This window comes from Pagrus major, chromosome 7 (genome assembly GCF_040436345.1).
Source record: "Pagrus major chromosome 7, Pma_NU_1.0".
Classification (NCBI taxonomy): Eukaryota; Metazoa; Chordata; class Actinopteri; order Spariformes; family Sparidae; genus Pagrus; species Pagrus major.
Genome location: NC_133221.1, coordinates 11989544 through 12016894, shown reverse-complemented (window position 1 = coordinate 12016894; position 27351 = coordinate 11989544). Strand labels below are relative to the sequence as shown.

General features: G+C 44.6%; 1 protein-coding gene across 2 annotated transcripts in view; it reads right to left on the bottom strand.

Annotated features, from left to right (window-relative positions):
- Nucleotides 1–27351, bottom strand: part of LOC140999894 (nuclear receptor coactivator 3-like) — a 64921-nt gene that overhangs the window by 9331 nt on the left and 28239 nt on the right. For both annotated transcript variants that reach the window (XM_073470459.1, XM_073470460.1), the window contains exons 2-13: nucleotides 19959–20045; nucleotides 11516–11623; nucleotides 10183–10343; nucleotides 8219–8319; nucleotides 7947–8121; nucleotides 5857–6039; nucleotides 4641–4727; nucleotides 3805–3945; nucleotides 2532–2679; nucleotides 1721–2241; nucleotides 513–1630; nucleotides 261–393 (exon numbers count right to left, since the gene is read on the bottom strand). In XM_073470459.1, coding sequence (XP_073326560.1) covers nucleotides 261–393; nucleotides 513–1630; nucleotides 1721–2241; nucleotides 2532–2679; nucleotides 3805–3945; nucleotides 4641–4727; nucleotides 5857–6039; nucleotides 7947–8121; nucleotides 8219–8319; nucleotides 10183–10343; nucleotides 11516–11607 — 2860 coding nt within the window. In that variant the 5' untranslated portion in view covers nucleotides 11608–11623; nucleotides 19959–20045. The remainder of the gene's footprint in view (nucleotides 1–260; nucleotides 394–512; nucleotides 1631–1720; nucleotides 2242–2531; nucleotides 2680–3804; nucleotides 3946–4640; nucleotides 4728–5856; nucleotides 6040–7946; nucleotides 8122–8218; nucleotides 8320–10182; nucleotides 10344–11515; nucleotides 11624–19958; nucleotides 20046–27351) is intronic.

Sequence of the window (27351 nt, the reverse complement as noted above, 5' to 3'; positions counted from 1 at the left end):
TCAGAGAGCAAGAATGTATAAAACACTTATTTTCTCATAGTATTTAATACTTCTATGATGTGGAAACACAATTTCAAATAACTTTTACTATAAAGCATTGTTGCATTGTCTGTAACTTAAATAGTGTAATTCCTAAAATTTTTTTTTGCTGCTTTAGATGTAAAACAAAACTTAGACAAATAACATACGATGATGCCAAATGTAGTTTACTGGCATTTTACATTAATATCGTCACATATAATGTCATATCCCCTGCTTACCCTGCAGACTGTCGTCAATGCAACCCTGGGGTTTGTTTCCTGTGTCGTTAGCCCCTCCACCTCCAGCCTGATCTGGGTAAAAGTCGGAGCTTGAACCCCTCAAGTCCCCAAGGATGGACTCTAGGTTGTGCAACTAAACGATAAATATAGGTCAAAAGGTATTACGTAGATGTCAGTGGAGAATCACATTCATCCAGATCACAGGTTATTAGACAAAGACAGATATACGTCTCAACAAAGAGGCAACCTTACGTCATCAGGTGGCTCTGACTTGATCTTGCTCTCAGGGTGTTCTGGTGCAGGGCCGGGTCCAGATCCAGGGCCGCCCCGAGCAGGGCCGCCAGCGGCCCCCGGGGCTCCCTTCCCATCTAGCTCTTCGAGTTTAGGCTTGACGTCTGCCGGCTCTTTGGAATCATCCTTGTTGAGGAGGTAGTGGAGGAGGGCGTGGGTCTTCTCCTTCTTGGGGCTATGCTGCTCCTGCTTGGGCTCAGTCATCCCAGGCCCCGTCCCAGTCCCTGATCCTCCTGTTCCAGCCTCACCACCCTCCTGGCCCCCCAACGACACCTTCCCTGTAGCTTCAGCTGTGATCTTTGCTACCTCATCTGGGGTGTTGCCGTTTTGAAGAAGCTTGTGAAGGATCTTGTGCTTTTCTTGCAGTGAGCCTGTGTAGTGGGCTGACGATAGTGATGTTGACACGCCTCCTGGCCCAGTCGCCTGGCCTGTGTTGGCACTGGCTGAAGAAGAGGAGGAGACCCCAGTAGACGAGGGGCTGGTCATGCCTCCAGTGGGGTCCTTACTGTCTGAGCCTGCAGGAGTGCTGCTGCTGGTTGGAGGTGGTGGTACAGGGGGCCCTGTTGGCCCGCTGCCACCTATTCCCAGCTCCTCAGTTGGGGAAGTCAGCAACTGCAGCAGCTTCTTATGCCCCTTACTGTCTGGTACCCTGCGGGGGGGCTCGGAGCTGGCCACTCCCGCCTCATTGCCTCCCTCTCCGGATTCTTTTGTTGCTGTAGCTGCCTGGCTGTCTGGTCGGTCAACAGAACTCTCAGCCTGAGGATGCTGATGATGATGGTGATGGTGCATGGGGTGGTGATGGTCGCTGGGCCCAGGCCCTAAACCTCCCACTGGGCTTTTGGAGCCATCTTGGCCTGGTTTGGCCGGCTGATTGGGCTGAGAGGAGGAAGAGGAAGAGTGGACGCTGGGAGAGCTGTCTGGTTTAAGAGCTGGCGTGGGGGACGTTAGGGTTGAGGGGAGGGAGCTCCCGACTCCTTCACTGATCGCTTGTAGGGCGTTGAGGGAGCTGCTGGAGAAGGTGGTGGTGCTCCCGCCACTTCCTCCACCACTGACAATGCCACTCATGGGAGAGTGGATGCCTAGAAAGGAAAACATAACTAAGATTAATCCAGTTAAACAAGAAAGTTTCTAAATAAGTGACGGTTAACTATCAATGAAGATCAACTTACCTCCAGGTGAGAACTGGTTGTTGCCCATCTTCGGGCTACCTCGGTTCCGGGGCGACATCAAGAGTCCCTGCTGGGGGCCACCCATTCTGGGGCTTCCCGACGGGCTGTTCATGCCGCTCAGCCCAAACCCTCCGCTGCTCTGAAACGGGGGCTGCTGTGGATGCTGCTGCATGCCTTGTCCCGGGTGATTCATGGGACCTATCTGATTCATCTGGTTCATGTGCCCCACCTGATTCATCTGGCCCATCTGATTCATCTGCATCATGCGGTTGCCCATGCCTCCACCTCCACTTCCTCCTCCGCCGCTCCCTCCGTACATAGAGCCGCCTCCCATTGGACCCATGTGGCCCTGCTCGTTCATCCCAAAGCTTCTGCTCATGCTGCCCATGCCCCCCATCCCCATCCCCCCGCCGGTGTTCATGTTCATCTGGGCATTCGGGTTAGGGCCCCCCATGCCCTGTTGTCTCATAGTGTTGGGCATCATGCCCCCACCTTGATTTGAGCGGTATCCATTTGGTTCTCTGTGTGGAAGGAGAGGGACAAGAGCAAGGTTTGAAAAAAATGCAAAAACCTTGAAAGAGCTCTCAGACTGTAGATGCTCAGTATAAATGCAACTAAAATAGCACCTCCTGTGTGGAGTCTTCTCACTGTTCACAGGACGTCAGTGGATAAAAGCTACTTCAGCTGCTACTTCAGCTACTGAATGCCTCGCATAGATATGCTGGAAGTGCTTTTTTTAGTCAATACAGTAAATGACACATCCTTTGCTGTGTTTGAATGGAGCATTACGTGTGCATTCTCAGTTTCTGACCTCTGTAATAGGTGAGTGGAGATGAAGCCTTGCGGCTCGTTGCTCATGGGGTGTCGGTAGAGTTTGCTCTTGGTCTGCGCCGTGACTGGAGTGCCGTCGGACAGGGAGAAGCGGTACAAGGGTGTCTCAGCGTGACCCTGCAGAAAGGCTGCGCAGACAGATTAAATGACAAATTAACACCCTGAAACACTTATCTGATAACAGAGGTCATCAATCACTGTCTTTATGTGAAACCAGCTCTGTGATTACACCGAGGATCAATGTTGTTACGCTCCAGACATTTGTATTCATGAGCTCAATATTGATACACTAATGCATGAGGTGTGGATGTGTGTATTTCATCAGTAGGTCTAATTAAGATTCTACTGAATGGAGGTCTGGCCAAGACGAGCAGCACTAACACTTTAAAAACTATTTTAACCAAAAATGAAAATTCAGTCATTACCTACTAAGGGTGTCACGACAACGACAGTTGTCAGGGCATAAAAGTCAGAGTCCAGAAAAGCATACCCATCAGTACTGAGAAATCTTTTTTTTTTAAAATCAAAAGTCAAATCGAATTCGGAGAATCTTGACACCACTACTACCTTACTGACCCCAATGTCGGCTGAAATTTCATAGTCCACAACACATTTCTGAATTAAACTGAACTAAACTGTAGTTGATTGGGACTGGTTTAAAATGTAAAAAAAAAAACAACAGAAAAAAAATCATAAAAAGGCTCCATACAGTCTATCCGAAATACTGCAAGTCTCCAGAAGGCCAAAGATCCCAATTTGATTTGAAAAGACATTATTTACACCCTTGACATGTGTACGAGCTCGTGCAGACAGGGCGCTAACACTTTTAGCTCAGTCGCTACAGTGAAGATTCTGGCTTAAAAGGGTGTAAATAATGTCTTTTCAAATCAATTCGGGGCTTCTGGAGACTTGCATTATGCCGGTCGAGGTGTATCGAACTTTCAGATGTGTTTTTTTAAGTTTTAAAACAAGTCCCCATCTACTTCAGTTGTTTAGGAGAATGCTGCAACACTGTGAAGCTCCACAAATGTTGCGTGGACTACAAAACTTCACCCGAATTTCCACCAGCATGCAGTTGGGTAGATAATGACTGAATTTAAGTGAACTTATCCTTTAACAGCTATAAATATAACCTTGTAAGAGACTAGATTGAATACACAACTGATTAAACAGCACTAAACAAGACAAATTCACAAATTTTAAAATACTTCAGCAGTCTATTCCAGGTGTGCGTGTGTTCATGTGTGACCCACCCTCATGGTAGTGGCGTTTGTGCGACCACGGCTGCCCATCACTGTGCTGAAGGAACATCTGAATGCAACGCCTCAACAAATCCTCCCAGCCGGGACGCATCGACGCTCGCAGAGAGTTCTGGTCGATCTGGATCAGTTTACCTGCCGGGGAGGACAGAAAGGGGGACGGGTGGAGGGAAGGAAACAAGAAGAAGACGCAAAAGGGATCAGTCAAGCCTGTTCATGGATAAAGACTTGAATTATGGTCTGTTGGAGCTTTTGGGTTTGTATTTAGGGGACAAACAGTTCTGTGCTTGCCATGATTTCATTGAAATTTTAAGTTTTAAAAGAAACTTACTGGTCTATATCTTTGATTTCATGGTATATTGTTCAATGAATCATAAATAGGTCAGGAAATCTTAATTTAATGGGAAAACAAGGCACATACAGTCCTCTTTTACCAAAACAAGTTGTTTCAAGTAACAGCATAATCATGCCCCATCAGTATCAAGTCATTTTCCACTTAAATTAGTGATTTTTATCTCGTTCCTTGGCCATAATTCCTGCAGTGTGCTAAAATTAAGAATGAAAAACCTTTGAATGAGGAATTATATGCTGAAATTCAGTGTAATTTGCTTGTTACGGTGCTGAAGCAAGTCTGATCTTGAGTAATTTGATTTAAAAATAAACTCTTCCACTTATTTCAAACCTTGGAGCACAGAGCCTACTTACTTCAGGATTTCTTGTCCAGTTAAATGATAGACAGATAATTCCACTAGTATTGAGTCATTTACTCCTCAGAGTTTATTTTTTGTATTTTTAGCTTTTCCTTTTCTGCAGGTTATGCAGCTCCTCACCTGAGAGCTCGTGCCGTGTGTTGAAACTCTCCGTTCTTTCCATGGCTGTCACCCGACGGGCCACACAGATCATACATGACTGAAGGTCTGCAGGTGAAAGGAGAAGAGTGTCAGTAACGTTTTGATTGGTTTTAATGTCAGTGACTGAAAAATGCTTCTCTACCCCTCCGTTCAGGATTGCACTTTTGAACTCACGATTTTCAAGACACAATCGTCAAGTATGTGTGTAATATTCACACATTTTGCAGTATATTCATTCTTTTTGCAGCCTCTTCTCGTATTTCTGTCAGTGTGCAGGCATATTTTTCTGCTATTAAACCAGTTTTACACAGATTTTATGTCACAGGAGGGAACATGACGTACATCTGAGATGCACAAAAAACAGTGAAAAGTAAAAATGGGGAGAACATTCACCTGAGCTTCTAATTATGTGTCAAACAGTGAGAAACAAATGAGAAATTGTGAAAGCGGTTGCTTTAAATTCAGATTTTAAAACAGAGTTTTCTATTTTGGATCAGATTTTATAACTTTCTTTCAAAGATCCCCTCCAGACCATCTGACACAGTTTGTCCATAAAAAGGTCAATGATCTCATTAAAACATTTAAAGATTTAAAGGGTAACTCCACCAATTTTGCACCTTAAGGTCTGTTTACAGGTCTTGTGGAGTACTACTGCATATGTGAAAAAAAAGTAGCATAAAGCCTTCTGTGGCTCCAGAGGAAGCTGCATGCAATCTGATACATTGCCTCCATTGATGTCACTCAGTGGCTAAGTTGCATTGTGGGTTATGGGTAATTTATTCCACACATTCTTCTTCTTTTTCAAAACCTGGTGCCTACAGTACCCACAATGCAGCTCTGCCACTGAGTGACATCAGTGGAGGCAATTTATCAGATTACACGCAGCTTCCTCTGGAGCCACAAAAGACTATACTACTCTTTTCACGTATGCAGCAGTACTCCCCAAGCCCTGTAAACACACTTTAATGTGTTACCCTTTAAGTTGAGCACAGAGTTACCCTTAACCAGCCCTCCAATGTCAAACTCTGCACACACATCATTCTCAAACATCAAAGTGAAAGAACAATAAGCAAAACATGTTCTTGGGTGGAGGGGGACTTTAAAAGTTTGCCAGTACATACAGATGAATGTTATTTCTAAACATCCTAAAATAGCGATCCTTATCATGACCTAAAATGAGAGTTAGCCAGCGCACCTTCCCCCTCCTCGATCATGGCCTTGGGCTGTGTGAGAGCAAAACACTGCATGGTCTCGTAGCGTGGCCCTCCTGGCCCCTCCTCCATGGGGCCGTGGGCGTGGCCGAACTTGACCAGCATCCGGCAAGTGAACGTGTGACTCTTCTGTCGGGCTGCCTCGCTTCCCCACGACACTCCATTTACTAAAAGCAAAACACACAAACAAAAATACATTTACACCCTGGAGTAAAACGGAATGAGCATGAAGCTCCAGGGACTGAAACCCAAACACAGCTATGAATGGATTTCCTGTTATCAAATATCACAACAGCTCACACCCTTTTCCTACTGCGGTTCCACAAACACAAACAAAACAAACAAACCACACTGCAACATGTATTTTCTCTCTTAAATTGAGAAGCAGAAGCCTCTCCTGCTGTTCGGATCCCTGGCTAAATGGACCATGGGATTAATGTAGCCAAGGTGTCGATTTCCAATATCTCTCCCTCTCAGTCTGCTCCGCAGCGGGCAGAGGCCAGGGACACTCAGCCATCTATCCTCATTTAGGCCCTGACTCCTCATCACAGTACACACACACACACACACATTCATTTAGACGGGGGTCACCTTCACATGGGAGAGGGAGGTAGAGAGAGATGGGGGAGGCAAACTTCAGAGAGACATCCAACTGTCCTCCAAGGTCTGTCTGAAGCCTTATCAGGGCCTTGAGTTTGCTGGAGGTTTTTTGTCTGGCAGGTGAAGGGAGGGTATAGGAGAGGACCCAGGAGAGCGAGACATGTCGGAAGGGGAGGGGGGGTCGGATGGTAGTGGTGGGGAAGGAAGGGTGATTTAACAAGGCCTTGCGTTTCTTTCCTCGATAGAGAAAACACAGCGCAGTCACCGGGGCCGGCGTCTCCCCTCAGACACAATTAGCCAACATCGAGGCGAGGCGGAGGAGTCGAAAAACACACAGAGCTCACTTCATGTTTTCTGCATCAGGTCTGTTTTTGTTCATGCATGTGGGCCTTGGGTGCTCGTGAGCTCGTGTGTGTGTATTTAACTGTAGCTGGCATGGTCAGCGGTCATCCCACAGGAATGTGCAGCGAGAGCGCATTTCATTCATGGGTCCGAAAGATAATGGAAGGGGCCGGGCGGCAGAGTGAGACACAATGAGGGGCGGGAGAGCAGCGAGGAAGCCGGTTGAGACACAGACAACCACAATATTCATCTTAGTAGGCAGCCATATTAAGTTTGAATGAGGCTGAGGAGGACTGAGTTGAGAGAGGCACGAGGGACGCTCGGAAGAAAAGTGGATTAAGATGACTTTTAAAAGATAAAAAGAGTGAATGAATAAAGGAGCGTGCCGGGAGGAAGGCGAGGAATAAGTGAGAGAACGCGTCAGTGACATGTCGGGGCCGTCGCTGCTTAGGAACGTTACTGTGGAGTTAATCGAGTAGCAGGTTCAGTCGAGCACACATATCCATAATTAATCAGCTTTATAAATAGTGCGCTCTGTGCACACACACGGGGTGGCTTACACACACACACACACACACACACACACACACACAAGCAGCACCTTCTACAAAAATGCAATCAAATTACTGACACATATGCATGTAAATATATACAATAAGACATCACGTGCACATGCGTGGAGAAGTGTGGAGGTGCATTATTCAGCAGTAAGTAGTTTCCAGATGGCTGCCATGGGATCTGAATAGAGCTCAGGCCTGTTTTACACTGTCTGGACCACTGAGTGTGACTGACAGCTGCGCTACGCTCTGCCTGCTTAGCACCGAGTGGGTGGGTGCTCCTGTGCACATGTGTTTTGTCAGGTGTGTGTGTATGTGTGTGTGTGTGTGTCTTTCTGGAAAGCTCTCATGCACATGAACAGTCTTCCCAGGAGCTCCTCATTATAAAGGAAGAGTAGAGAACGGAAGAGCGTGAATAAATAACTGAGGAGTCTGCGTTGTTGTAACCTCTCAGAGTTTGTTTTGTACCTCGGCCCTGTGGAAGATGTCAAGCAGGGTTTGCTCCTGAGCTCCCCTGCGAGTGTGTTTATGTGTGTAAGTGTGTGTGTGTGTGTGTGTGTGTGTGTGTTCCTCACTGTTGGTCTTGGGCAGGTTCTTGTGGAACTCCTCCTTGTCGTCCTCATGGAGAATATTGTACACGCTGGTATTTATGAGCTCCTCCTGTTTGTACTGCAGGTACTGCGTCACGTTGTCTGACACAAACACGATGCTGCCCTCCCGGTTCACCACAAACAGGAAGCCGTCCAGAGCCTGGGAGCACAGCGACAGTAAGTCACCATCAACCACTCTGTCAATCAAACCTTGTATAAATATTGTGCGATCAGCCGGGGTCGAGCGCTGGACTCACCTGCAGCAGGAGCGGCCCCAGGTGGTCCTTGTCGATGACCCCCTGACCTGTCGAGGACACGTCTGACTTCTGGACGTCGTCGTCGTTGGATGAAGCTTTTCCTGCAGGAGAGGAAAGAGAGGAATTACAAAAAAACAACCACAAGTCGCAATTTCAAGCCCAGCTGCCTACAAAGAAGCAAAAAAACAAAAAAGAAAGAGCAAAGGAGAAACACAAGGTGAGAGCAACGATACCTGAAATTGGAGGAAACAGCAAGTCAGTCACTACTCTAGCTGCACCAGCAGGGGGCAGCGTTTCTCAATCTTCATTTTTTTTTTTCTTTTCTTTTTTTGGGATTTAAAACTACAGGTGAGGAGGGAGACGGACGGAGGCAGGTTTCTCTGAGGAGCCCGTCAGGAGGAGTAGAGGGCTGGGTGCATGTGGAGCAGGTAGCAGCCGTCCTCATGCTTTATATTCAGTGTCAGACTCTGAGGGACTGTCTGGTAGGCTGGGGCTGAGAGAGAGAGAGCGCAGGAGAGAGCGCGGGAGAGAGCTAGAGAGGCTCTGGAAGCTGTAATGGTGCAGGGGCAGGAGCTGAGGCACCTGAATTAATGGAGGGGCTGAGTCTGAGAGAGAGAGGGAATGAAAGACAGACAAATAAAGAGAGAGAGACAGGAAGGACCGGAGATGTGGACGGAGACGATGCTGACGGAGAGCTGCTGGCGTTTGGGTTGTTGTATTAATGCAGGGTTTGGTCTGAGAGAGAGGCGGGGGCTGCTCGGCTACAGGAATCATTCTATCTGATTAGCTCCCAAGGGGCACAGATACCCACACAAAGAAAAAAAAAAGCCATTGCTGCCTTCAGCCAGGCACTGTGAAGTTAGGTAGAGAAGAGGAAGAGAAAGGAGTGTGCACGAAACAGAAAGAGAGAGGCTGCACTCCATCAGTTCACTCAATATCTTAAGATGCTGGGAGCAAACCTAAAGATGCTGCAACTCATTGTGCTGCAATACAGATGAGAAGGGGGAAGAAGCAGAGCAGGAAAGGAGAAAGACGCGAGAGCAGGTTAAGCACGTTAAATACAAGTGAGATGACTGATGGAGAAAAGAGCAAGAATGAGGACTGGCAGAAAGAGCAACTGAAAGTGAGAAGAGAAGAGGAACAGGTAGAAGGCGAGATACGAGTCTAAACGCCTGTGTCATTTCTGTCTTCACTTCCTGTAACTATGGCAACCTGTCAGCAGCCAGTCAGGGCCAGCTGTAGCCTCTTCCCCTTCCTGTCGAGGTGGCAGACGCTGACTGAGCCGAGCAGAGACACAAGAACAAAATTCAACAGCGACTCTCCCCCTGATCTCCACAAATTCACCTTGAGTGAAAAACTATCCATACTGACACAGTCCTGAATGTAAGAGCTCAAATATATCCAATCTGCACTGATGATGACTCCCAGCCTGCAGCTTTTTAAATTGTGCGCTGGAGAAATGACCGCTGCATAATGGAAACAGAAGTATGACAACAGCAGCTGTAACAGAACTAATAATTTGGCAGTTCAGCAGAATGGATGGGCATGTGATTACCTGCAAACGTCCAATTAAACAGCCCCTGGCGAGGCCAGCGCACAGCTGTGCATGCCCGTAACATACACACACACACAAACACGCACACACACACATGAATGACAGGTTCACAAAGCATTGCCAATGTTTCCTCCCAAACATAAACAGTTGAGGCTGTGAAATTTGTGGGAGATGAATGACTGATTCGTCCTTGCACCTGGGCTCTGAGGAGGCACGTGCATGCGTGTGTGTGTGTGTGTGTGTGTGTGTGTGTGTGTGTGTGCTCGATAACCTCAAGCTGTCTCTTCCCCCTCTATCCCTCTCCTCAACATCTTTTCCCAGCATTTCCTCCAGACTTTTCTCAACAGTCCATCTGACTTGTGGTGCCCCTGCCCGGCTGCAGACCTCAGCAGTAACAGCGTCCACTCACCCTGCTCTTTGATCTGGCGGATCTGGCGCACCGTCTCTTTGAGGATGGCGCACTTGTCTGGTTTGACGTTGAAGCTGTCGATGTCGCTGAGGTTGGCGGAGATCAGCTCCGCTAGCTCCTCGATGTACTTGCTCTCCTGCTCCCGTCGCTTCCTCTCACACCTGCAGAGGGCGATGTGCAAAGGTTAAAGCTAAGCTACGTCGCAAATCTATTTCTCTCAGAGTGTCAGTGCAGTCCATAGATTCGAAAATAATGCAAAGTGGCTGCAAGATACGTGGAAAGTAGATCGTTTGGGCGTGATGCCTTTTAAGAGTTTGTTCGGCAACTGAAGAAAAAAAAAGACTATCATCTGCAGATAGTGGTAGGACATTACTGAAACTTGACGTCTTGATGAGAATCAGATGAGACGATGGATAGCACTCTTTAAGGTTGTAACTTTAAATATCAAGCTACAGCCGAGGACGTTATATTAAGTCAGCTATAGCCAGCAGCAAGTTAGCTTAGCTTAGCATTAAGGTGGGAGGCAGGGGGATTTAGCTTGCCTTTGCAGGGGCTACATCAAGCACCCAGGAACAGCGGCAGTTTTGAAACCAATTTGACAGAGTGGCCTAACTGTGTAATAACAGCGTCACATGATGCACACTGGCCTCTGAAATAAGTTTTTTTCCCCATAAGCTTACATTGCGGAAAAAGCAGCTATAAAATGACTTCTTTCACTATCAGTATTTGAGCCATTCGGTCGGATAACATTAAAAAAGTCTGGAAGAGCTGCACCATTTATTTGTTTTATTCCCACTCAAGTTAGCGAAGGGCCAAACTGGACGTTATTATTATTATTTTTCAAGTCTGTAGTTTTACTTGCACTTAAGTATGCATTCCTATATCCTTTACGAAAAAATGCTGCACTTCTATATAAGAATCTATAAAAGTCTCGTCTCTCTGAGCCATATTTTAAACCGAAATTAACTGGAAGTCTATTATTTCCCCATCCTTTAGTAATGAAAAATATGATGTGGTGATAATTGTCTAATTAATTAAAATGGTGGCTTGGAGTTAGTGTGTGGTTTATTAACCATCCTGAGAGACAGAAGGATTTTAACTCAATTACACTCTTACAAAGTTAAATAAAATCAAAAAGAGACAAAAGCAAATTTCAAAATGATCAAATTCAGCCTAAAAAGCGCTTTTTCTACCAAAGCTTAGTACAAAATCTTCTGATGTTTTTTGCACACATATTGACTCTCACTCGTAGCAGCACACAAAGGAGCCGCACGGCTGGTGCAACCACTGACCCAGTAGCCCACTTTCTCTCGTGCTGATCAGCCACACTCACCCCAGACCAGGCGTGTCGCAAGTGGAGAGCTTGCGTTTCCGGTTTTCTGAGCTCAGAGGCTCCATGGAGTTCTCCCCCAATCCGCTCATCATGTACACATATCAGCACCTGAGGGGAAGGAGCACACACACAGGTGTAAATAAGACTTTAATAGAGACAGAGAAGGGATTATATAGTCCCTATTAGCCCTTTAGCTCTTATTATAAAGGTAATTGTGACGGAAGCAATACAAGGGAATCGTCCTTTTGAACTCAGCAAAAATAAGCAATGCAGAGGCAGGTTGTAAAGTGGATACAGTGCAAAACAGTACACAGCAGGGTAAAATATGCTTATATCATGCAAATTGTATTCTCCTGGCAGATACTGACGAATATAAACATGTCTCGTCTCGTCTGCCTCCTCCTCCTCCTCCTCAGAAAAAGAGAGTAAGCATGTGAGGTTGTGTTTGTTTGTTTGTTTGTGTGTGTGGGCCTGTGCATGTACGAGTTCATCAGCTCATATGGCACACACACAACCACACACACACACACACACACACACACACACAGGATTAGCAGTGTCTCTGATGATAAGCCACGCTGCACAACTAACCCCGTTAGACAGCCGTCTGTCTCCCATAATGCATCATATTTCGTCTCCAGGAAGTGAGCTGATAAAGGTTGTGCGGGGAAGAGAGGCAGATGGGACGAAAGGAGGCGAGGAGAAGGAGGAGGAGGAGGAGGAGGAGGAGGAGGAGGAGGAGGAAGAGAGGGGAATAGAGGGAAGGAAAGGAAGACATAAGAGAGGGAGGGAGAAGCCGGCGCTGTGAAGTGGGCTCCGATTGGCCACTTTCTTTGCCACAGTGACAGCAGCTGACACTGGGGAAAGGTAGGAGGGAGGGAGGAAAGAGAGCACAGCAGAGGGGAGGGAAGAGAGGAAATGAGGGGGAGAGAGAGAGAGTGAGAGAGCACAAATATAGTGGGAGAGAACAGAGAAAATGCAGAGGCAGAAAAAATACAGAGGATGGGGGAAATCAGAGCGAAAAGAGGCAGCGGCAGTAGGAGGGAGCGAGCTGAGAGAGAGTGAGGGAGAGAGACAGGCATGTCCGAGAGAGAGAAGAGGAAGAGGAGGGGAACAGGTGAGAGAGGAAGAGGAGGAGGAGATGTAACATTCAGACGGTCTGGTGTGTGTTTTGAATGCATGTGTGGCGCGCAGAGTGGGCTGAAAGCCTCCGGTACCCCTCTTAACCTTCACAGCCAGAGCAGCTTTTTCATTCCATTGATTACATGGTTATCCTCTGACCAGAGCACTGCCTCTCCTGCATAGCAAATCAAGCCAACGGCAGGGGAGAGATGCCGGCCTGTTATTTAATCACCATGCACCATCATCATCCCAGCCTCCTTCTTTAGGGGATCAGGGTAGGCGGCGAAAAAAACGCCTCATTGCATTCGGTTTTCTAATCTTCTGTTGCGTGCTCCTGGCTCGCAACAAGATCATAACCAGCTGAAACAAGCAGTGAACACACCTCGCCAATGACACAGAATCAATACGAAGGCTGCTTTCATGCACGTCTTCAAGACCAGGTGAAACACAAGTGAATTCCCTTGCAAGACAACAACAGGGAATACTCATAAATCTTCTTCTCAAAGCAAGAGGCGCTCTGAAGATGCGCCGATCCTCTTGCTCAATCCCTCCCGCTTTGAGTTTCTTTCAAATTTCTCTTTTAATCTCTCCCTTGAGTACCTCACACCTGACTGTCTGTCTGACTGTCTCGTTGCCTTTGTCTGCTCGCCTACCTGTGTGTCTTCTTGCCTATCCTCCTGTCTGCCTCCCTGCGTGCCTGTCTACCTGCCTCCCCGTCTTCGGCTCATCGTTAGACAAACCCCCCGCTTGCTGTTGTCTGATGAAACCTACCACGAGGGAGACGAGGAGCACAGGAGGATAGGCAGAGAGGCGGAGGCACAAAGTCGGAGGGTTCAGAACTGGAGGAGCCAAAGCAAAGTGTTTGAGTGAAAATCCGCCTTTGCCTCTCCGCCGATCGAGCCCGCCCGCCTGCCTGCCAGCCTATTGATGGAGTTCTCAAAGCGGGAGTTGCTCTAATTGCGGAGTGAATGAGGCGGCCCCAGAGAATGGTTGATTAGGAGGCTGCTGAATGCCCCAGGGAAATGGGTCACCTCCAGCCTGGCGCGGGCCGCCCGCTTTTCCAGTGCAGGGAGAAAGTCAATTACACGCCACAGGCAGTGGGGCCTGGTGGCAGAGAGGCAGCGGGCTGCGGTGGGTACAATACAGCAGCAGGGGGCAGTGGGAATGAGACACGTAAAGAGGGAAATGGGAGAAGGTGATGGCAGCATGGAGGGCAGCAGGAGGAGGAGAGATGGGCACGAAGATGGCAATTTAAGGGACAAAGAGTGAGATGCAGTAAATGGGGCAAAAAGTAGGTAATAAGGTAGTTTTATGCACCTGGGTTAATAAATGCTTCGAATTAGAGCATTAAGAAGACTTTAAAAGAAATACTAGAAATTTAAAAAAGCCTCAGCTGAATTAAAGCTGCTATTTTGGTTTTCAAAATAGTAGTTTAGAAAGGTATTTTTGAGGGTCACAAGTGTGAAAGAGTTTTTTATTTATATCATCTCGAGGATTGCTTTAATTTGTTTTTTTTTATTTTTCCAATACTGGAGGTTAGGTTGAGCATGAATCATCATACTTTACATACATTTACATTACTTGACATTGATCATTTTAACCTAACTATACAAGCACAGTACTCTTGCTTTTTTGCCCCTCCAATCTTTGGACTTCCCCCTCCTTCCTTCCCCAAGCATGAATGACAAATAGGTAAAACAACCCCCTAAAACTTAGTGTTTTATATATAATATATACATAGCTTAAACTGATAAGGAAAAAAAAAGATTTTCATGTCTCGCTCTTTAATGTGACGACTGGGTTTTCAGCCCCTATTTGAGAGTTGGAACAGCAACGACACTTTTGCCCCCTGATATGATCGAATGAAAAGAGCCTTTTCTAGCCCAGCCCCACCCTTACAGATGCTCATCTAATAGTTGATCTCCCTCTTCAGAACAGTACAGTGCATAATGGAAACACACTTTGATAATGCACCTTGAAAATGTACATATAATTTACACTTGAGTTGGAAAAATGAGCGTGGAAATTAACTTGAAAAGGAAGGCATCATTCGTGACACACCAGCGAAAAGTGAGACATAAAACCAACATATTCTCGAGGCCACACGGTTTCTAGATTTGCTTTTGATCAGCTGCATGTTCATTGAAGTCTATAAACTAAATCATGTAGTTGAGGTTGAGTCAAGACATTAATCAGGGTCAGAGGTAAAAGTGGGAAGCTGTTAATCAGAGTGGTACTTAATCAGCAGCTGCTGTTGGCTCGGACAAACAGGAAGAGGACAAAGAATTTAGCTCCCAGCTGACTGAAGCATCATCAGGGGGTCTTCTGTTCTTCTGCTGACATGTACAGCACAGGTGGGAGCACACATGCAGGTAAGCAGCTCTGAACTTTCACAACAAGTTTGAACTGCTTCTCAACCCTGATCTTGACCTGAGTGATTTCAGGGGGTCACCGCCTTCACGCTGACAGTTGACCCACATATTTTCTGGGTCATTAGACGGGTGTGAAACGAGGATCACTCAGGTCAACAGTGCCGTGGCATCACTGGGGTGAAGCTCAGCGTTTTGGGTCTGCTACAGGACAGCAGCCTGCCAGTGACCCAGGAGCCTGAATCCCAGTGGGAGCACTGCTCAACAGGAACCACAGACTTTATGACTTTATGGCAAAACCAGAGGAAATGGTTCACCTCGTGAACTGGAGAGCATGCAATCCAATCCCAGTTAAGCTCACATGTTACAGGACAGACTGACAGACATGAGATCTTATTCTGATTAGCTGTCCAAACATCACTTTATTCAACAGCTTGTTTCAAGGTACCTCAAACACTAAAGTAATAAATTATAGATACTCAAGGCTCCCAGAGGATGAATCCGGATGTTTCTTGTTGACCCTCTGACCTTCCTACTGGCCTCACTATCAGGCCAAGGTTTCTCTCTTCTCTTGCATACATGGAATATCATATCTAATCCTGCAATCCATTCAGGAGTGGCAAACCCCCACAGTACAGCTCGATAAAATGAGAAATTGGTCATTATTATCCAGATAACAAAACAAAACAAAAAAACACCAACGAGCTCAAGGCCTAGTGCACAGAAGTAGCTCTTCAATTAACCAAAATGAACAAATTCAGTGCTGCAAACCTCTGACAGCACTAGATACAAAACTAAACAAACAGAGATACACCTGGAACAAATACCAAGAATTAACCGCTGCCACCACTGCGACAAAACAATTACTGGGGAATTCTAGAGTCATCTTGCCCGAGTACTACGACATTAACACACCTGATGCTGTTCGTTGTGCTGTAGAGCCTGAGTCGGCACCAGATGTTTAGATGCGCTATGCTGTTCTGCTTTCTGACTTCCTGTCTCCTGATGTGCTCTGTGCAGATCGACGCGGCTGCGGTCAGCTTCTGTCAAAACCAGACTTACATATTTTCCGCAGAGCAGAGAGCTGCTTCTGGGATGCTCCTGAAATGTGCCGTGGCGCAGCCGGTGGAAACACAAGCAGAGTCTAGAACAGCCGCGATCAGATCAGCCATGACGGACCCGATGGAAACTGGGGGTAAGATTTGATTTAGAGTAAGGAGAGTTGATGACAAGATGATGCCAGATGCTGGATTTGTCGTCAAAGCGAAAAAGCAAAAGCGCCTATTTGGCAGTAATTTGGATTTAGACCCAAGGGAACATTTCGTCACTGCAGTAACCCTAATGTAATGACTCTGTGAATATTTACCTTTTGATACATTTTTATTTTATATGGTGTTTGTGTTGTGAAACATGCTGTAACAACTTTATAGTTTCCATTCAGCTGATTTATGCTTGATAGAAGTCTGTATGAGCAGACTCCTCCAGTTCATCATCACTTAAAGCATGCCAATATTAGATCTGAATAATACTGACCCTGAACTTCTGTCTTTTAATGGACTGCAGCAAAAACCCTATTCAGACACCGAATATATAACATTTCTGCATTCGTGTAAGTTTTTGATTGATATTCGTTGTCTGGATGTAGAGCATTTAACTGGATATTATTCATTTCCTCCATGCAGTTGGGACGGATGATAATTGAAAATAGAGAAAGAGTTGCTCCAGTTATTATTGTGACTGTATAAGCAGCACAATTGTCATTGTGTTGTTTGTTTTGTGTATGATGGGATGTACTGCATGTGTTTCAGCCTCTCAGATTTTTTTTTTTTGTTTCAGTTACTTTTGGGAAATTTCATGAAATGGTTTATCACGGCAAAAGAAAATTAAGTTTGCAGAGAGATTTGATTGTTTCTAACAATAACCTTTGGAAAGTTTGTAGAGTCTGGGGATTTCACTTTCAATATTAACTATTCATTTCATGGATATTAATCAGATTGTTTTCTGTCTAAATTTGAACATTGAATTTATTCTGTTTTGAGTTTTCGCGAGGAGGGAGAACGTGTCTGCAGACAGCTGTGAGTTATCCAACTTGACTTCACATAAAAGTCTCGCAATTCCCAATTCTAGACATCTTTTAGATGTAAGACTTTGAACTGAATGGTATTTTTTCTTGTAGAAATGTGTTTGTTTTCTGTGTGCACAATACAAATGTTTTCAATAAGAGGAGCAGCGCTTAAACGACACTGGTGAGTTAAACTCGTGGACTCAAGGGGAGCGGATTTTAAATGGATGAACGGCAGCAACTGAAAGCAAAAAACAAAAAAAAGGTTTCGGCAGACAGAAAACAAAGTGGAGCGACGACAGCCTTCCCACGACAGAGTGAGTCACACCAGGGGAAAAAAACAATGCAACAAACAAGAACACGTCGGAAAGAGTTACTGGGGCTAGACGACGAGTGTACGGGAAAATTAGCAAAAACAAATATTAAGCACACCTCTCTTTCATCTGCACACAGGCAGGTTTATTCCTGTCTCAGCATCGTCCCCAGATAGATCCAGCTAATGTTTCAGTCTCATTTAGCGTCAAATTGAAACTCTTACGTGTTCTTGTGTGCAAGAGAGCTTGAAGGTTAGCACGGAAAGTTTGTAAAAAAGTTGGTTCTCTATGTAAAACGATGATTAGCCGAGTGTGGTCATTCACCATCTCTCAAACACAGAGACGGAAGAACTGGCTGCCGCCCAACTTCCGGTGTATTTGTTTGACAGGCGTCTATTTCCAGAAGAAGCCAGGACTGTGTGGGCAGGGTTCTGCTTGTTTGGTGACAAAAGCGAGGAGCAGATAGGAGGGGAGACAGGGGGAGGGAAGGTGACAGAGTCGGCGTGGTTGGCGACTCCCCTGCCGCCTACCTGCCAGCGAGCCGCTCTCTCATAATCTCTGTTGACAAAACAGAGGCACGAGGCCCTGATCTGGCCATGTAAACTCACACCAGTGACATGACAGGAGCTGCAGCTGCTTCGCTTGGAGAACTCACACAAGCACAGTGTTTCCCACACATAGGCTCTACTTGAGCAGCCCGCCAAGGCAGATAGAAACCGACGTCGGACTTTATTTTCTTCGATCGAGACACTCAATAATGAACACAGACCTGTGGACCTACATGGCCAAAGTTTGTCAAATTTGAAGAGTGTTGATTGATTCACAACATCAACTCATGCATTTAATAAAATACAAGAAAACATCCCACCTTAAAAATTTCAGTTGGCTGCCGGCAGTGTTTGATCAGCATAGTAAATTACTTTTATTTTATAGTCTACAGCTGCAAAACATCCTTTCAATCAACATTCAGGTGCAAAATCATTCAAACATAAATAACAACATAAAAGTACGAATATACAATATAAAATAGCAATTTAACGTACAGACTTCTAGGAAAGGTAGCGACACTATACGCTTATGTAGTGGCCATGTGTTTAATTATTTCAAACTTATTTCTAGCATGGTGGATGGCAGGGCAGCATCATTTATAGTATGGACTTGATTACGATGATTACTTTCTTGATGATTTCACTAACTCGCTTCATTTTATGTAAAGATATTGAAGAAAAACAGAAAGTATTCACATTTCAGAAGCTGGACCGGAGGATTTAATAGTGTTTTGGCTTGACAAATTACTTAAACAATTCATTATTAAAATTGTTTCATCAATTAATCAAATACAATCCTGCTTATAGTGATATCTCTGTTGTGTTTGCAATGATTTCTATGTCCATTTTTGTACATTAGAACACTTTACTGTTGTTGTTGTCATAATTGTACTTTAAAACAACTTAACACTTCTTGTGTGCACTTCACTGACTTTGTTGTTGTTTGTCTTCTTTACTAAACAGCATTTTCTCTCATTGTGTGCACCATACCACTGAAGGAACAGAACTTTGTTCCCCTCAATACTGATTATTTTATATGGAGAGCATGACGGTAAATTCCACTTTGAACCTTGACCTTTGAGCCAACACGTTTCAGCTCTCGTGGATGGTCTATATACTACAATACCCATGAGCTCAAGCTGCCATTGCTATGGAGAAGAAGCTGGTCGGAGGTCAGAATCAGAGTTAAAGCAGATTCAATATGATTCATGGGAAAAAACACTGCACAAGTTTCCTTAACTGACCCAAAATCCCAGTTTTTCAACTTCAGACAAGTCTCAGAAGTCAGAAATCACTTTCCAGTTACATATTTACTTTAAATCTTTGAGGAAGAATCCGGTAACCACCTGCTCCTCCTCTACTTCATCCTGTCTAGTTTTCTTCCTGTTCACGTCCAGTATATCTCCTCTGCCTGGAACTGGACTCCACCCCCCCACACCCACACCCTCACCCCAACCCCCACACACAATCACTCCTACTCTATTTGCAACGGCAGCGTGTCTGCAAAAGCATGTGTGAAGCTGCACGTGAACGAAAGAGAGAGTGCGGTTTGGTGAAGTCTGGGTACATTTTTTGTGCATATGTTTGTGTGTGTGTGCTGTTGTCACCTGCACACACAGGGGTAAAAGATTAATGCTCTGTTTCAGCCTTTGTGGCAGGTAGAGCACAAAGAATAATTTGATTTCTCCTCCCGTCTCCCTGCTGTCTTCCCACTCATTTTCTCATCTGCCTGAAAATCATCCGCTCAACCCTCTTTGTTTTCCTCTTGTTCTCACTCTCTCCTCCTAAACTATTCCACCTTCTAAATTTCTTTTTCTTTCTTTTTTTAAATCTCAAACACAAAACACCTCCATGAAGCATTTGCTTCAGAGAACAAACACACACACACACACACACTCACACACACAGTTCTTTTTGTGTTCAGGTCAGGAGGATGTTGCAAGAATGTGGCAACAACAAGAAACTGTCTCTGGCAAACCTAAACCCAGCAGGATGTTACCATGCCAACCATATGGGATGTGAGCCCACCTTGTGACGGCGCCGAGATGATGGACGATCGGATCCCCCCTCCCCGCACTCTGGGGGTGCAGTCCAATGCGGGTTGGTCAATGGAGTCTGCAGAAGAAAAAAAAAACACACACATAGAAAAAAAAGTTTAACGATCACGCTCCAGAGTGCACGTTCATTAGGGCGATATTAATGAACAACAAGCGTCATTATTAATCAGCGGCCTGAAGACACATGCACAGGAAGCTGCATTAACGGCTTAATGAGCAGGAGGAACTGTGAGGGAGCCGTGCCTCGCTATGTGCTTTTGTCTTCATTACTGGTGCACGCGTACACAGAGCAAACACACCGTGGCTCCTGTGCATTTGCATCAACACACAGATAGCTCTCACAACCAGACCGACCACACACACACACACACACACACACACACACACACACACACACACACACGAAAAGGGATGTTGAGACACAAGTTTTACAGGAAGCCAAACGGTCGAAACCTGAAAGTGACGACAGCATGTGATCCAGGATTCAAACAAGTCACTAACTACTTTTTTTTCCCCCACTGAATGTGTGCTCCAGATCCAAACAACTGGGTTTAAACGTTAAGCTTTTATTGGCAAATATCTCCCATGCTTTGTGGACGAAAACAGACTATTAGGCTAAATCGGAGCTCTAATCCCCAAAAGCACATAATAGGCTAATTTGTGTCCATTTAGATCCAGATAAGAAACAATGTGTGTGTGTGTTGTTGTTGTATTAGCTCAAGTGCTCAGTCTGAAGAATCATAAGAGAGTATCTCGTGGGGGTAAAGAGTGCGTAACCATGGAGATCGCACCCTGTCATCAGTGAAGCACGCTGCCAAGATGTCTCATGTTCATCTGTCACTGTGCCTCCGTGTGTGTGTGTGTGTGTGTGTGTGTGTGTGTGTGTGTGTGTGTGTGTGTGTGTGTGTGTGACAATGTAGGTTGAGTTTCGTTTTTATGAGGAGGACGTGTGAGAGCGTTGTGTCGGAGCGCACGTTTACAACCAAATAGTTCCGGACACGCCTCCACGAGCGTGTGTGTGTGGTTTTGTATGGCTGACCTCATGCCTAGCGTGCCTATGTTGTGTGTTTTTGTGTGTGTGTGTGTGTGTTTGTGTGTGTTCACAGACAGCGACCTGACCGCTGGCTGCACCCATGATTAGGAGCAGATGGAGGCTGTCGGTGTGTGTGTGTGTGTGTGTGTGTGTGTGTGTGTGTGTTAGTAGGAAGGAGGAAGAGGAGGAGGGAGGGTGTCGGGTGCTCTAGTTTAGGTGATGTATGGACTCTCACACACACCAACAAAGACCCTCCTTCAACCGATGTGTTTCCTATTAATTGTAAGGGGAGAAAAATAAAGCCAGAGAGCGGCTGCTTAAGTAGGAAGAATTTATAGCTCAGCCGTGACTCCATTTTTTTGTGCAGAAGTTGAGAATAAAAGTAGTTCTCCTGGCCTTCAGTGTGATGATCATTACAGCTCTTTGTGCTCATTTTGACACAGCCATGAAAACCAGAGTGAATAAAATGCTAGTTAGCGGCATGTGGTGTAAAGCCTTGAATATAAAAGCGGTGTGAATGAGCGTTAAGATGCAGAGGCAGAGTCTAAGGAGAAATGTTAAGCTTGAGGTCGCACGCGGAGGCCTTTTCACAGCCCTCTCAACATGTCGCCCGTTTACCTTGTTGTGCTCTTCAACTGCTCCTCATCAGTCGGCGAAACAAGCACTCAACCGTTTACTGAATGAACGTTTGTGGCGATTGTGTTTCGTCGCTGCACTTGAGCGACACAATAAATATTTTACACAACAGCGTCTTTGTCTTGTTAAAGCAGCACAGTTAAAGGATGCAGCCGGAGTTCATGTTTTACTGCGGATGTTAATAAAGGGGACATTATCTTCGTGAACCTGAGCTGCTCAACAGCACTTCGTTATTGTCAGTGACAATTCTGCATTTTACACTGTCGGAGAAGCTGTTTCACCTCAGCGGTCAGATTGAAATTTCTTCCTCTTTCCACCTTACGTGAAATTGCAGAACTCGGGTCTGATGAATCAATTTTTACTGAGCCTCTTTGTCCCTAAGCTGCTTAATTGATAATTGGTGATCGTCAGACCTTTGTTAGAGCAGCTAATTGGTGTTCAACTTTAATGGTTTTAAGGATTCCCGGACTGCTGAAGGTTTTAAATCAGGCAGGTGCTTAATTAACTAAATGTTTTTAAAACCCAAGGCCTTATTATCATCATCAGATTATTATTATCTTAGTAAATATCTTATTTATTCTTATACAGATTTATCTTCATGAATGTGCTCTTTTAAAGCGTGCCGTTTTAACTTTGTCCTGTGTTTGAATTTCTCTGTACAAGGGTTGGACCGATGGCTGATGACGGTGCCATCGTCCATCATCAATGGCTGACGGTCACTGCCTTCTGAGCCCTGTACCATTGTCTCATCGTGATTTAAAAGGCTCAGAGTGGCCGTAACACACGAGTGAGTTGTTGGTGTTCTCTCCATGCCATGTTAATTGTTTTCTCATTAAGCCAGCTCAGTTAGGTTGCTACTAAGACTCAATCATGCCGTTGTTATTTGTGTTTTCTTAGCATAGCTTCCGCTGTATAGCAAGCCAGAAAGTTACAGACATGCGGTGCGAAGACCGAATCAGACCCAGCACAGGGATGTATGTTGAACGCTCGCCAGGCACAGGTGTGAGAGTCATCGTCTATCGTGAACTTTCACTGTGGACGGATGTCACATGCCAATTCGGTAGTCATCGCCCAACCCTACTCTGTGCAGCACCCTTAATTTACCCTTGTGTTTGAAACCTGCTTCAAAAATAAACTTGCCTTGCCTTAATATGTCAGTGAATCAGCCAACAACAATGCAATACCATGCGGTGAAGTGTCAAATATTATTAGAATAAATGTCAAACAGAAAAACTGCTTCACACGCTGACTGGGGTCTTACTGACATATTTGCTTATCAAATCCACAAACTATGGCTTAAAAATGAACACTGTGTGAAAGACCAGGTCTGATAATCTCATTTACTGGTTTTACAATCAATTATGATTGAATTATATAAATAACAATAAGAGAAAAACCTTTGTGCTCCAGTTTCCTTCTTTGCTCATCCACCCATGGATGGTGATCTACACTGACCGTTCCTCCTCAGATGGCAGCCGTCCTCAAGCTGAAGCACAACATAAACAAGCAGCGCTGTACGATTCACTTAGCTATTGTATTGTGAACACAGCAACGTGCTGAGAAACAGAAACAAAACATGAAGGAACGGGCACTTTCTCAGCTTATGTGTTGGTGATGAGTGTAAAGTCGGACACAGCCGAGAAAACTGATAAGATAAAGATGGTAAAACCACACAAACACACACAGACACATGTCCTCTTCTGTCACCTCCAGCTGAACCAGGAAGAAAACCGATAACCACATGTGGAATAATGCGTGAATATCCCTGTGTGTGAGAGAGAAAGAGAACGACATTTTCCTGCTAACAAATTCCAGCATCTGAGGCCGTAAACTCTGAACTAAATCCCATTTTGTTCTCAGCAAACTCACTGCGACTATGGCCGATTCCGTCTTTCCAATGCAGATAAAGGAGCTTGTGATAGTGTTCGTCACGCTTCTAAAATGTTGGACCCGATCTTAAATGGACCAGGGAAAACCAACCCCATAAATAAAAGTCCTCATCCAAAGAGGGACCTGGGATCAAAGCTAATGCCAAGTTTGCAAGAATCCATTCAGGTGTTTGATAAACTCATACAAAGGGTTGAAGGAAATCTACGAGACGGGATTTATAAGCTCTGAAAAGTTATTTTTATGTGATTGGGAGGCGTTCACGTTACAAAGTCGTCTTACCAGGAATGTGTTCTTGGCAACAGCGGCACCGCAACGCCAGATGACGTGAAAACACAACTGAAAAGTTTCTCAAAAAATAAACTAACACCGAAAGAAAAACCAACATTGGTGAAGAAAAGAATGTGCAGCCTTTTATACGATACTGGTGTTGACCAGTTGACCAACTTCATTGGAAGGTGGTAATCAAGGCTCTGCTAACACCAGCCTGCACACAAAACTGCAACCAAAACCAATTATGGCACTTCTCTTTGGTTGCAAACCCACCATTAGGGCTAAAAACCCCGAGCTGGTGCTCAATAACATTTTATTCAAACTGAATCAAATCCTCTTATTGAATCCAAATCCTGTTAAATCCCAAATCAAATCTGATTAAGTTTAACTTGCAGCATTTGCAGTTGACTAAAGTTATAAATAACTAAAACTTTAAGACTGACTTTAGAGCCATAATCACCTTTTGTTGACTGAGAGGACAGAAACTGAGCACTTTTTGGCAGCAGCCTAATTAATGTTCATTACTTGTTGCTGCGATCTGAAAATGAGATGAGCAACAGGAGATATGAAAAGTTGATTAAATTGATCTGGAACGGAGTTATTTGATCCAGATCCACATATTGAGGGTCCTGATTTGGCACTATTAATCTTGATCTTGATTAGTTATTAATAATAAACTACAAAAAACACAAAGTCAGCTACAGCTGGTATACTCTCCTGTCTGATCTTTAATTTAAACAAAAACAAGATTTTAAAAAACAGGCATTGGTATTGGCAATCAGTCAAATTGTTATTTTAAAAGTCAGTATTGGATCAGAATTTCCATATCGCTGCATCCCTTAAAGATAGTATACTAAATGGCTGGATGACTTTAAAACAGTTAGGTTATTTTTGTATAATAAAGATTGCTTTGTCAATAAAAACAATAATAATAATAAAAATTTAAGGGGAAAGTATCACACTTATTTGTTTGTGTTTTTAAAACTAGGAGTCAATATATTGATATCAGACTCATAAAACCCCAAGTGTCAGTCAGACTACACGCCTAACGTTTCCACGTTTTGTTCTTCTTGTTAATAAAACGGAAAGCAAAGAGGTGAAATGTTCAAGAAGAGATTTGGTGGTGTCTGAGCGTAGCTAATGTTGGTATTTTGCCAAAAAGGAAACCAGACCTAAAATTGAACCGGCTATCAAAAACCAACCATGTCCATGGTAAATTGAGTTATTTACTTGAGGGTACATAAACGCACCCTTTATAAATAATAAAAAAAAAAACATTCACGTCTGGATCTGTGCCTTTAAGAAACATCCTCAGGCGACTGATAGGCAGGCAAATGAAATTCAGGCACATCCACTCGTTGTTTCTTTGTGAGCTTTAATCTTGTCCCTCGCTTCACCCCCGTCTTCTTCCTGTCTCTACTTTTTTTTTTTAATGGCAGGATTTTTTTCTCTCCGTGTGTCTGTCTTCTGTAATAACTGTGAATAAGGGAAAATGTGTGTGCTGTGCCAGCGTACACCACGGCACAGTGCAGAACGCATAAAAGTACATTGTGTGTAAGTGTGTTTGTGTGTACTTTGGGTAACTCTGCTTGAGTTTTGCTTTTGCCCAGTCCCCTCCAACAAATCCAGCACTCACACTCGAGCAAAATAGGAGCCAAGCCACATCTTGGCACCTTGCCCCCCCTTAAACAAATCAGACCACAGAGGCTAATAAAAAACTCCAAGTCCAAAGCTTGCCTCCACAGACGAGGGGGTACCGAAGAGGGGAGCCATTCTTAGCTACCCCGCTCCGTCTACAATGAACTCGTACAAGACAGAGCGCTGCTTTTCAACTCGGACAAAAAGTGCCAAGCTCTCCACTGTGTCCATCATCCCAACCCCCTTTTCTCGGGTCTTAAATGGTGCTTTGATGCTATATAGTTCCTGACTAGACTCGCTAAAAAAAAAAAAACACTCATTGAAAACAAATTGCTTCTTAGTTCAGTGATAAAGTGAGAGTGAACTTTCCATCTTTAGACCAATTACCGCTATCATAGCACACAGCCTGCTGCTTCAAACTTCACACTTCAGAGAGGGATAGAGGGGGCGAAGCAAAGCAGAGGGAAAGCGTCTGGCTCAGGGCAGAAATAGGCCAGGCAGGTCTAAAACTAAAACTCATCCAGCTATCCAGGGTGTGTCTGCTTTACGCTGCCATCAAACATGCATTTACATATTCAAAAAAGGAAACAGGCGTTTGCATGACTCATCCTTTCCAAGGTAGAGGAAACCAAGCTCACAGCGACACTGTCTGTACCACGCTTGTCCACAAGTACCAAAACAGTGCATGTGCAGTCACACAATAACTCACTTAACTCACAGACAAGGCAAACTGTTAGAAAAAAAAAGAAAAAGACAAGAAGAGACCATAAAAAAGAAATGAAAGAAAAATTATTGCATCAGGTTTTTGTGATAATAGCTCAAGGCCACTTTAAAATGACTTTACGGTGCAACATCTGTTTTGAGTCCAGGCTGACACTCAATGTAATAAAACAGGCAATTTTCTTCTCGAAGAATTCAGGGAGTATCAAATACTGTAAGGCCACGTTTGAAGATCAAAAAATGAGGGGATCACTGCAGACACGCACGGCTAGTCCTCAACAGTTCTTTATTTCTGTTTATGGTCTTATTTCGTCTGATGAACATTGTGGTCTACAATGACGACCTCACCGGAGTGATCTATGGACTATAAAGCTCATTTATCCCCGTTATTTGGTCTGATATGAAGCAAATATATAGACTTTATAGTTACAGATGTGCATGTCTATGCTTATTAATTATATGTACCTATCATAGTGTAGTTCAACAGAGGACAGACGAGGCTTGTGAGCAATATTTGAGATTATTTAGTCGTTTTGTTTTTTGTCACGAGAGCTGGTCTTGTCCACCACTTTGGTCCATCCTGTAATATCTTGACCACTATTAGATGGATAGCCATGACGTTCATTTTCCCCAGAGGATGAATTGTTCAGACCTCTAGGATCCTCTGACTTTTCCTATAGCATCATCATGAGGTTGATATTCGTGCTTTTGACTGAAATGTCTCAACAACCACTGGATGGATTTCAGTGATTTACTACAGACAGTCAGGTTCCCCTCAGGATGAAGTGTAATCACTTTGGTTATCCCCTTTGTGAAGATCCCTCCCACTCTGTTTGTGATTCCTTGTGTTTTTGCCTGTTCTGTATTAAGGCAGAGTGGCAGGAGTGTCGGGTGAATGAGCCGCACCTGAAGTAACTTCATCTGATTGCTGCACCTGCCCGGAGATCTCCCACTTTCTCTCTGTCTCCCGTGCTCATATCACAGTTTCACAGTAAACGGTAAGTTACTGTTATCATTATTAGTTACAATGACGCTGAAAGGAATGAAAACAGAAGGATTTTTTGGTTGAACCAATGGTTGAATGCTTTTATTATAATTTCACAAACTTTTATGTCCTGACAGACTTTAAACTTGACATAAAGTTGAAATCTATATAAGTTTAATAACACTAATATGC